This window comes from Arachis hypogaea, chromosome 16, assembly GCF_003086295.3.
Source record: "Arachis hypogaea cultivar Tifrunner chromosome 16, arahy.Tifrunner.gnm2.J5K5, whole genome shotgun sequence".
Classification (NCBI taxonomy): Eukaryota; Viridiplantae; Streptophyta; class Magnoliopsida; order Fabales; family Fabaceae; genus Arachis; species Arachis hypogaea.
The window spans coordinates 121186039-121198142 of record NC_092051.1 but is presented as its reverse complement, the minus strand read 5'-3'; the positions used below and the strand labels follow the sequence as shown (position 1 = coordinate 121198142).

At 36.3% G+C, this 12104-nt stretch overlaps 2 protein-coding genes across 2 annotated transcripts; both read left to right on the top strand.

Annotated features, from left to right (window-relative positions):
• Positions 1 to 437: 437 nt before the first annotated feature.
• Positions 438 to 1558, top strand: LOC140180366 (uncharacterized). Its single transcript, XM_072221009.1, has 3 exons — positions 438 to 984; positions 1076 to 1186; positions 1330 to 1558. The coding sequence occupies exons 1-3, from the start codon at positions 907 to 909 to the stop codon at positions 1426 to 1428; spliced, it is 288 nt and encodes a 95-aa protein (XP_072077110.1). The 5' UTR covers positions 438 to 906; the 3' UTR covers positions 1429 to 1558.
• Positions 1493 to 6386, top strand: LOC112757437 (diphthine--ammonia ligase-like). Its single transcript, XM_072220635.1, has 10 exons — positions 1493 to 1506; positions 2160 to 2385; positions 2502 to 2534; positions 2871 to 2953; positions 3114 to 3186; positions 3478 to 3811; positions 3918 to 4249; positions 4819 to 5156; positions 5546 to 5900; positions 6010 to 6386. The coding sequence occupies exons 1-10, from the start codon at positions 1493 to 1495 to the stop codon at positions 6301 to 6303; spliced, it is 2082 nt and encodes a 693-aa protein (XP_072076736.1). The 3' UTR covers positions 6304 to 6386.
• Positions 6387 to 12104: the final 5718 nt, after the last annotated feature.

The window sequence follows — 12104 nt, the reverse complement described above, 5'->3', positions numbered from 1 at the left end:
ATATAAATTATAATAAATTATATAATATTTAAATATTTAATTAAATAAATTAAAATTTATTGTAATAAATTATATTTAATAAATTAAAAAAATAAATTAAAAAATAATAAAATACTTTTAAAAATAAATTACGTGAGAGTACAAAAATTTAATTTTAATATAGTAACACATCTAAATAATTTAGTACACAAAATGTGCTTTTAATGATCTTTTATGTACACTATTAAAATATGTCACATTACGTATTTTTGTTTTGTATATAGTATTTGTTTTATGTATGTCCGTAAATAATAAGTTAGTTTATTTAATTTAAATAAAAAAAGCATGTCATGTTCTATGTTGGGCCTACGTCAAGCACCAGAAACAGCATACAAGTGTATATATATAATAGCGAAGCGAACGTAAAGGCACGTCCCTTCGGGGACATCCGATAAAATTGGAACGATAGCATACAAGTGTCATGGTCTAAATTTTTTTCCTTTTTGGTCGATGGATTCCATATTTCTCGGTATGGTCTTCTTCTTCCTATGGTATTTCTTGATGGCAAAGGCAACCATTTTTCATCGTTCCAAATTTCAATGACAATAGCTGAGTCGAAGCACTTCATCATGGTCGCTTTAACCATTTCTATCTGTTGTGACTTCACTCTCCATCTTCATTTCTTTTTTTCCCTGTAGAAGCAAACATCCCCTTTTATTAATTTCTTATTTTATTTTCTCATTCTTTTGTTTTTGGTTAATTTACTTATGTTTTTTGTGACATTTTTTTTAATGTTGGTTGACGATTTCAGATACCGAAATTTGCAAGAGATCTTCAGCCACCCCTCCACTTGAGCACTTTTGAATATTACCCTTTTTGCCCAAAAACTCAAGTCTTCAGTTCAGTTCAGTGAGTGAGTGAGCGAGTATGAAGGTGGTGGCGCTCGTTACTGGCGGCAAAGACAGCTGCTACGCCATGATGAAGTCCATTCACTATGGCCACCAGGTTCCCCTTTTTTATTTTTTAAAATGATTTCTCTTTCCTTAATTTTTGTTCTTAATTTCCTTTGATTTTTGCTTTTTGGTGTTGGAGGTAGATAGTTGCGTTGGCGAACTTGTTCCCTGCTGATGATAAAGTCAACGCTGATGATGACGACGACGAGTTCGATGGCTACGTGTACTATAAGGATAGCTACTTGTACCATACCGTACGCTTTCTTCTTTCACATTTTTTTGGTTATTTGCATTTTAACTTAGTACTACTTTGAATACGGTATAGCAATAAAATTCCACATTTCAATTGTTAGGTCAGTGTTGTTTCTCCATTCATGTTTGGAGATTGTTGTTTTAGGTTGGTCATGAAGTTATTGTTAGCTACGCGGAATGCATGGGGTTGCCGTTGTTTAGGAGGAAAATTCGAGGAGAGGCAAGGCAAGCTTTATTGACATAAATCTGTTTTGTAGAACGTATGATTTTATTTTAGGCAAGTTCATAGGTTAGTTTCAGATAATTTTATGGCAATTGGGATGTAACTAAAAGTCCTCATAACATGCTTTATGGATTATGTTATGCAAGTTCAAAAGGCGATTTGTTTACTTGCAATTCATGTCTTAGTTATTGTCATAAGAAGGCTTGATAAGAAAGATTGAGATGCATCATGTGTTTTATATATATAGAAAAAGAGATTCTTTTAGATGAGAAGAAGGATAATACAAACTGGGGATAGGGTTTCCCCTATACAAAATCAAAACAAAACAAAAGATTTATCCATAAAGCATAGCTTTTCAATCTCTCAACATGTCTAAGAGAGGAACTTCTGTTTAAAGGTCATGAGTTCTGCACCAAATTGATGCTAAATGTCTAATCCTATCACATAAAATATGTTTGTAGGAAATCGAATCTAATTGATTCGATTTACATAGAATAATTCAAGAGATGCTTGTAACGAAAACTAAAATAGGACATTGGCATAATTTTAAAACTGAAATGGTTTATTAGTGTGTTTTATCCTCCAAAATATGCAACAACTCGGGTGTTACATATCTAGGGTACCCTTTCTTGTACTCAAACTTGTTCCTAATTCTAAATGATTATGCCCAGATTGCATTCTCCAAAGCTTTAGAATATGAATTCATATAATTAATGTTCAGTTTTAACCTTCAAATGATATTTTCTCGATAGAGGTGGTGGGGATGTTTACATAACAAGCCAGGGTGATGAAGTTGAAGATATGTTTATTTTACTTCGTGAGGTGAAAAGGCAGATGCCTGAAGTTACTGCAGTGTCTTCTGGGGTCATTTCAGAAGACTTTCGGAGATTGCGGGTGGAAAGTGTTTGTTCAAGGTTAGGCCTTGTTTCTCTGGCATACTTATGGAAACAAGATCAATCATTGCTCCTCCAAGAAATGGTAAATGGCAGCGTAATTGATAGTCTAGTCATGCATAAATGCAATTATGCATTGATTTTTTTGGTTCTTATCATTCAGATTTCATATAATACTAACTCAGTTCTGGTCCTAATCAGATTGCAAATGGAATTTTGGCTGTGATTGTAAAGGTATAATTTGTTTAACTTTCCTTGTAATGTCTCTTGCTCTTTATGGTTTTTTTTTCTTCATTATAAATGGGAGAGAATTCCTATGTTCTAATCATATGGTTGTTCTTATTCTAACTTGTCAACAATTGACAACATTCAAAGATGTCATGATACTAATGTTAGTACTTTTATAAAATTGAGCATTGCCTTGGTGTTGAATGAATGATATGGCGCCATAGAAAAGAAAGTGTTATGCAAGTGATGACATTTACTTCTATATAGTAATTATTATGTTCAACTTGCTTTTGTATAAGGCAGATTTTAGTCTGGAATTTAATGCTTTTTCTATTTTACAAGGTATGCTCCTTTGGTTTGGTGCCTGGAAAGCACTTGGGTAAAGAAATAGCATCCTTAAATGCTTATTTGAACAAATTAACAGGGTACGTCAAAGTTATTTATTTTTCAATTTTTATTTATTTATTTTTATTATTTATTTTGTGTTGTGTCTATGCAAATTCTTCCAAGTTTCTAGAATAACTTCATGCTATGGTTTTTTAACAGTTCTGTCTAGTTCATCCTTTCTTGTATTACCTTTTGCAGGTTACGTAGATTTAATGTTTGTGGTGAAAGAGGAGAATATGAAACGTTAACTCTTGATTGCCCCCTATTCATTGTAAGTTCATACTGTGTCTCTTATGGCTGTGTAATCTTTGGATTATTTGTCCTACATTCCTAGTGCTCTGGCTGGTCCCCTATACATTATGAATTTGGAGCTGTTCCTTACATATTTGTTACTGTTCATAAAGTTGGTGTTAATTAGCTTTCATTCATATTGATTTCAATTTTGTGATCACACTGAACTTGAGAATTCAATCTTGTAATTGCTACTCATTTTGCTTCAATTTTGATCCCTATTTGTATTTCTATTTTCTTCTTTCATCAAAATATTCCTTTAAATCTCCAGAATGCTCGAATTGTGCTCGATGAATATCAAATTGTGAGGGACATTGAACATCCCTTTTTTCCTGTTGGAAAACTTGATTCTTTCAAATTTCATTTGGAAAAGAAGGTAGATGTTCAATCTTTAACATCACCAGACAACATAAGTGAAACTTCAGTTCAGAAACTGGGAACTGTGTTTGAAGTGGAAGACACTTTAGAAAGATGTGAAGACACATTTAAGCCGTTGGAATGCAGTGCTGACCCAATTGATGACTTAGCACATAAATTTAACATCTCAAGAACAAATAACAAGAGAACACTCTCCTTAAGTTGCTCGTTACAAGATTCATGCAATGGTGGTCTTCATTACTTTCCTGTTTATTTTCAGATTATTTCATTGCCTCGTTATATTTGTGCATAGTTTCTTTCCTTGACGGAGCCGTATTTATTTTTCAAGAGCAGATTTGCGGGAAGATTTGAAGACTGTTTTGGCAAAAATTGAATCACTATTAGCTGGCTCTGGCTTTGGATGGGAGAATGTTGTCTATATTCACCTTTACATAGATGACATGAGTAAGTTCTCAGAGGCAAATGAGACATATGTGAAATTTATAACCCCGGAGAGGTGTCCATTTGGTGTCCCATCATGTAGCACAGTTGAAATGCCTCTAGTAGAGATGAATTTCAGCAAAGCATATATGGAAGTTCTTGTGTCAAATAATAAAGCTAAAAAGGTTTTGCATGTACAGAGTATTTCCTCTTGGGCACCTAGTTGCATTGGGCCATACAGTCAGGTAAATCCAACCTCATGTCATGATTTTCGTGTGGTTTATTCTATGCAATGTTGACAGTGAGACTATATGTAGAATGACTTTTTTTTTGTCAATATACTGGTATGGACCCACAAGTTCTTGGATCTTGATGACAAAGATACTATACCACGGAAGCACATTTCGATAGAGAAGAATTGTAGAATGCGAGTCCTCAGAGATGAGTGATTTTTTTTAAAAATAATTTAGTGGATCCTTAATATTTCAACTGTAGCAACTGCACAAAGGTTCATTGACTATAGTCTCTACTTGGTTGAAACCAGATAATCATCTGCCTTTTGAACTTCATTTCTAAATATCTATAATGTTTGGGTGTCATGATTCAAGTCTTGGGAATTATTATAGATGCTCTCGTTAAAATATGAGAAAGTGTATTTAGTTATCTGATTGAATGATACAATTGTAGTGACTGTTCGTTTGGTTACCTCGAACTTTTCTTCATCATTTAATGTATGGTATTTGGTATATACTTTCACACTTCAAATGTTATCTGGTGAAATGTCCTTTTAAAAGGTGAATGCTTTTGCTTTCAGGCAACCTTACATGATAATATACTCTATATGGCTGGTCAGTTGGGAATTGATCCTCCGACAATGAATCTTTGCAGTGGAGGTGCTAGTGCTGAACTGGAACTGGCTCTCAAAAACTGTGAAGCTGTGGCAAAATGCTTTAATTGTTCAATATCCACATCAGCAATTATGTTTGTTGTTTACTGTTCGAAACGTGTCTCATCATCCGAGAGACATGATATGCAGGAGAAACTAGAAACAATCCTTAGGCAGATGAGGATCTTTCAGTTACAGGAACAAAACACCTGCAAAGCATTAGATCCCGTAGTTCTTTATGTCCTTGTTCCTGATCTACCTAAAAGGTACTATGGCCGTCCCATAAATCTGTGTTTTCTCTGATCTATGCACCCCTACACCCATACACATAAATTTATGGATAAATATTTAGGCAGGCCTTTTTATAACTTTAGGAATTATAATTTCCTTTTCTGTGTTACGCTTCCTTATTGTGAGTTGTGGTATCTTTTATCAGTAAATTGTTCTCAGCATAATTAATGATAAAGCTGCTCTGAGTTCTCAGCATACTAGTTGCGTTCTCTTTTTACTTTATTTTATGCTGTTATTTTATATTACTGTTTGAAATGGGGTAGGTTGGTTGTAAGGGGATGGTTTTTATTGAATGGCTTGTGCTTTTCTTCATGATAAATGTTGATATGATATTAATGCTAAGATTTGGTTGGCATCTTTCCAGTGCATGTGTAGAAATAAAGCCTGTTCTTTATGTTGACGATGGCAAGAAGATAGCAACTGAGACCATAACAAAAAGTTCTGGTTCTGAAGCACCCCACTACTGGGGTTTCAAGCAGGAAAATTGGCATGATTCTTGTATTCGGAAACTTGTGGTTCCAGGAAAGATTTGTGCTGTTACATTATCTATTACAAGTGAGGATGCTGCAAAGATATGTTTCAATTCTGTGTCTGCTGATTCTGTCAATGATGATCAATATCTTCAACATAAGTCGCTCATGGAGAAGTCATCAAGATTCTGCTTCTATCTTCTAGACAAAGTCATGACCGATGACGGTTTTGGCTGGGAAGATATAATGGTCAGTATGTGTTTAAGTATGACATGCCAGATGTTTTCATCTTAAATGCCCAAAGCATTCTTTATTTAATATATTAATGCAAATAGTTGATTTTCTCTATCTTGTGCAGAGTTTGAGGATCTATATCCCTGCAAGCCTTCAAATGTCGATAGATATACTGCTGCCTATGTTCAACAAGGCTCTATTGGAACTTTCTGAAGCGAGCCAGAAGAAAGTTTTAAATGGCGAGGAGCCAATCTTCAACATAGTTCCTGTCATGGGTGCTGGTAGGTCTGCTTCATCCGTGTCCAATATAATAACCTGCGAATTACTCGCCCAGAAATCTGATGGAGATTCTGAAAAACACAACAGGGGGGATTTTGGAGTGCGTCCAGAAATATCAGAAATATCAAGCAATGATTAATTGATTATTCTAATTAGACAGTTGAATATTTGATTTAAGAAGTATTCAATATTAAAAAAGAGAATATAATAAAAAGTAAGTACTTAGGATTAAAGAAAGTAATATGATTAAACACGTTAAGGCTTTGGAGATATTTAGACTTCAGAAAAAATACTTTTCATTATCTATTTTGATCATGCAGAGATATATCAGTGGCAAACCATAATTAATCAAATCACAATTCATTGGTAATTTAATTTCTTTTAACCTAAAACTGTCAATTTTTTTATCAATTAAATTATAATAAGAGGTTAAGTATATATTCTTATTCAAAGCTACACAATTCTTAATGATTAATCCTAGTTGATTTTATGTCACTTATCAAAATTAATTTTAAAAACTTAAAGAATTATGAGAAGTTTTAAACTCAATTCCGATAACAAACTTTTTCAATGTGATAATAGAATTCAATTTAGATTAGATTTATTTCCCAATACATTCAAACCCTTGTGATGAAAAACGAAAACTTCTTAAGAAAAATATTAATGTATTAATCAAAAGTAGAAAAGCAATAACATTAGTCCATTAGAATCAACAGAGCTCCTAACCTTAACGGAGGAGATTAGTGACTCAGTGCCAAACAAAAACAAGGATTCAAAATAATGCAGATAAGCTAAGGTGTTCGCTGAAAAACTCTTTAGACTTATTTATACTCTAATCTAACCCTACTTTTCGAATTTAAAACATAATCAAAATAAAATCTTTCTTAATTAATCTTAACTAAAGATCATCTTCTCCTTATTCATGACATTCAAAGCTTGATGTGTTTCTTCATTGAAATCATGGACTTGTAACTTGATCTTAGACTTGAGCGAATTGGTATGGCACTTGATGGAAGTGGAGTGGTATGTCAAGACTCCTTTTAGATAACTGGAAGTTGGCCAAAAATAAGGTTGCATGGGCGTGTGCCTGGCATGTGTGGGCGTGGCACATGAGAGACTTGTTGGGCTTGGCGTGCACGAGGCATCGCGTGTGAGAGTGTGGCAAGCCCTTGGTGAGGAGGAGCTGGCATGTGTGGGCGTGACACGCTTTCAAAGGGGCCTCCTTGGGTGCTCTCTAGTTTTTGGCCTAGCATGTGAGGTAGTGTATAATGGCATGGAGAGTGTGCAACACGTCTTCAATGGAGGCTAGGTGAGCATGTATGGGCGTGTGAGGTTGGTTACACTCCTTCGATGGAGGTTGTCCCTGGGAGGAGGTCTTGTTGCGAGTGTGTGTGGGCGTATAGGGAAGTGGCATGCCTTTGAGCCTGTATGGTACCTGGAAGTGCTTCCTTACTTGGTGCGTGAGGTAGCATGTGAGGGTGTGGCATGCCATGCCTCTATTTGCTTTCCTTCCTCTCTGTTCTTTCTTCTTCTGCTTTTTCTTTTTTTTTTTTTTTCTGTTTTTTTAATAATATTCAATAATCTCCTACAAAACATAGAGCGTAAAGCACTCAAAATATATTAACTAAAATACAATAGATTTAGAGAGAAATTACTAACTTCATTAAGATAATTAACTAAAAAAATTACTAAAAGATGCTCATAAATTAAAATCTTGAGCATAAATTTCTGGATAAATTTTAGGTCGAAGGGTTGGTTATATTTATATTGTCATTTTATATACGAAATGGACGTGGAAAGATTATTGTTTTATTGGAATTCCTTGGTAAGTTGGATGGAATAGGCTTTATAGAAATTCAGGTTCAAATGGGGCTGATTAAATTTCGTTGATCTTTCCCAATGTAATACAATTTTGGAGGTTTTGTTGCTTTTGGTTTTGGCAAAACAAAAAATTACACATCGGGTATGTTAGGTTGGGTGTAAAGGTAGGGGTAAAATTCCATCAGGTTTTGCTGCATGGAATGCTGTACTTTGAAGGATTGTCATAGCCGTATTAATTTACTTCAAAGTGTAGTTCTTAATTCTTATCAGGTCTTACGTAATATGATACGGTAACAAAGTGGTGTATATGAATACATTATCTTCTATTGAATATTTATTTATTGTTTTTCACATATTTAAGATAAAAAAAAGTAAAAACAAAAAATTTCAACATTATATTTAATTAACTCAACTCCGCCTTTGCTACACCTGCGGTACATAGCTGGTCCCAAATTCGGATAAAAAAAAGAGGGTTGTGTTAGGCTTTCGATAGCCGACATAAAAACTTAGTCGAATTTTCATGACATGGATCAAAGACGTTATTGCGCTAAAGCTAGGTCGTTGTCTGGAAGTAACACACTGTATGGCTCGCGTACAGTGTCAAATAAGCAAGAGCCACTGTATCGGTGTCCGGGTGTAGTATTAAATGAGCAAGGGTTCCCGCGTTTTCGTGAATGGACGAAGGTAAATAAGCTAGTTCACAAAAAAAAAAAGATAAAGGTAAAGGTCAGAGCGATAGAAGGTTAATATTTGGGGCATGGAACATAAGCTCTCTAACAGAAAAATCCATGGAGGTGGTAGATACCATGACAATGAGGAAGATTAACATCATGTGCATACAAGAAACAAAATGGGTCAGTGCGAAGGGTAAGGAGTTGGATACCTCCGGGTGCAAACTTTGGTATACAGGAAAGGTGAAGAATAGGAATGTGGTAGGTATTATCGTGGATAAGCAGTGGAAAAGGACGTAGTGGATGTCAAGAGGGTGGGAGATCGGGTTATCGCTATCAAACTTGTGGTTGAAGGAGGTACTTTTCATGTGATTAGCGCCTATGCACCGCAAGTGGGTTCAGACGAGCAACACAAGATAAAGTTTTGGGAGGATCTAAAGGGTTCGGTCCAAGATATACATTCGGGAGATAAGACTTTCTTAGGAGGAGATTTAAATGGCTATGTTAGAAGAAAAGTGACTGGGTATGAAAGTACTCACGGAAGCCATGGTTTTGAATTAGTCAATACCAAAGGTAAAATTATTTTAGATTTTTTCTCAACCTTTGAATTTCTCATCACAAATACATGTTTTAAAAAGAGAGACGAATATCTTATAACATATAAGAGTGGCAAGACAAGCTCTCAAATCAACTTATTCTTGTTGAAGAGAGTCAACTGAAAATTTTGCATTAATTATAAAATTATTTTAGGAGAGAGTTTAACAACACAACATAGGATGCTTGTCATAGATTTTCGCATTGAGAAAAAGTTGAAAAAAAGACATCATATGAAGAACCCAAGGATGAGGTGGTGGCAGATGAAAGTGAGGAACAAAGAAGCTTCCTAAGATGGGTAGGAGAAGAGGCAAAGTGAGATAGGGATGGAAGCAGAGAGGAGATGTGGAGGAAGATATCAGAAGTTATTAGAAGAACAGCAAAAGAAAGTTTTGGTGAATCTAGAGTGATAGGACTAGGAAACAATGAGTCTTGGTGGTGGAATGCGAGTGTACAAGAAAAGATAAAGGAAAAAAGGGAATAGTTTAAAGAGTGGTCTTTGAGCCGCAATACAGATAATTGGAAAAATATAAGGTGGCTAAGAAAGAGACAAAAGTGGTTGTAAGCATAGATAAGAGCATATGAGGGTCTCTACTAGTCTTTAGGCACAAAAGAAGGAGAAAAATGTATATATAGAATCACAAAGAGTCGTGAAAGAAGAATGAGAGACTTGGATCAAGTTAAGTGCATAAAGGATAAGACGGAGAGGTTTTGGCTAAAGAGAAGAAGATCAATGAAAGGTGGAAGAGCTACTTCTACGAGTTATTTAATGAAGGACAGAAGATTTTTCCGAGCCTTTAGCCTTGGTCGGTTATGCACAACGGAAGAAGATCAAAACTTCGACTACTATTGAAAGATTTGAGACTTCGAGGTGAAAGAGGCTCTAAAGTGGATGAAAAATGGTAGGGCAGTAGGACCTGATAATATTCCGATTGAAGTTTGGAAGGGTTTTAGAGAGAAAGGCATTAGTTGGTTAACCAAGATTTTTAATGAGATTTTAAGGTCAAAGAAGAAGCCAGATGAGTGGAAAAAGAGCACCTTGATACCTATCTATAAGAATAAAGGGATATACAAAGTTGTGAAAACTATAGAGGGATCTAGCTCATGAGCCATACCATGAAGTTATAAGAAACGGTGATAGAATGGAAGCTGAGACAAGAGAGACAAGTAACAAAGAACCAATTTGGTTTTATGCCAGACAGATCTACCACTGAAGTGATATACTTGTTAAGAAGGATGATAGAGAGGTATCATAATAATATAATGGATCTACATATAGTGTTTATTGATTTGAAAAAAGTGTACGATACGATGCCAAGGGAGGTCATATGGAAGGTTTTGGAAAGGAAGAGAGTAAAGATTGCATATATTCGTGCAATTAAAGACATGTATGATGGGGCTACAACTAGTATGAAGACTCAAGGTGGTGTGACAGAGGAATTTTTTATTGGTATAGGATTACACCAGGGATCATCTTTAAGTCCATACCTTTTCACATTAGTCTTGGAAGTACTCACAGAGCATATCCAAGAGCCTGTGTCATGGTGCATGCTTTTTGCCGATGACATTGTCCTTATGGGAGAGTCAAGGGAAGACCTAAATAAGAAGTTGAATTTATGGAGAGAAGCTTTAGAAGTGTATGGTCTGCGCATAAGCCGTAGCAAGACGTAATATATGGAATGTAAGTGTTCATGCCATGGGTCGAGCTAGGCAAGCGGGGTTGAATGAAGATAAAAACGACCGACCTCTTATAAAGGATGGTCGACAACCGACCTCTTCCCAAAGAGCTCAGCCAAGTTGCTATGAGGGCCCAAGAAGGCCCAAAGCAGAAGATCATAGCCCATCTAAAGGCGGCTGACTAAAGATAAGGGGACTCACCCATGAAAGATAAGATAAGATAACTAACTTATCTCAAGGGAGGTCACTCCATACTACTATAAATACACTGGAGCACCCAGGTATAACTCATACTCTGATTCTACACAAAACACCTGCTAAAAGCCCATGTTAACTTAAACATCGGAGTCTCTTGCAGGTACCACCCCCCTTCGGTGATCAAGGATCAGCAAGTCGGACGTAACAGCTCCGACCACAACAGCAGATCTCCTCCATGATCGACCTTCACTTTAGGTAACCCTCGGAACATTGGTGCCGTTACCGGAGAACTTGGAAGTCATCCCATTGTCATGGAGGATAACATTGACAACGATCACAACTCTGCCCTGGAAGGCAGAATGCCGCATAAGAACACGGATGCCACTCCAAAAGATACACCTCAAGATAAAGGAGATAAACAACCCCCGACCACAGAAATCTTGGAATCTATCCGTGAACAACAACATCGCCTTAAAAAGCTTAAACAAGAAGCCGACCGGCAGCGGGAGGCCGAGAGAGACCTTCAGAGAGAAACAAGACGGCGTCGAGAGCTGGAGGACAAACTCCTAAAGCTCGAAGCTGATCTCAAAACTAAGACCACTCGATCCAGCCACAAAGATAGCCCCCACAAGGACCAAGACCTATTCACAAAGAAAATCATCAAAGATAAAGTTCCAAACGACTTCAAAGCCTCCGATATGACCCTGTACGATGGTACATCTGATCCAAGCCATCATCTTAGCAATTTCAGAAGTCGGATGTAAAGCTTTCCTGACCACTTTGACCAAGACGGCAATAAAGTGGTTCGACAGCTTGCCGCCAAGGTCAATAGCAAGCTTCGACGACCTCGCCAAGAAATTCCTGGCTAGGTTCTCTATCCAGAAAGACAAAGCCAAGCATGCCCCAAGCCTGCTAGGGATTAAGCAAGGAGATCGGAAAAGTCTCTACAACTACATGGAAAGATTCAACAAAGCATGTC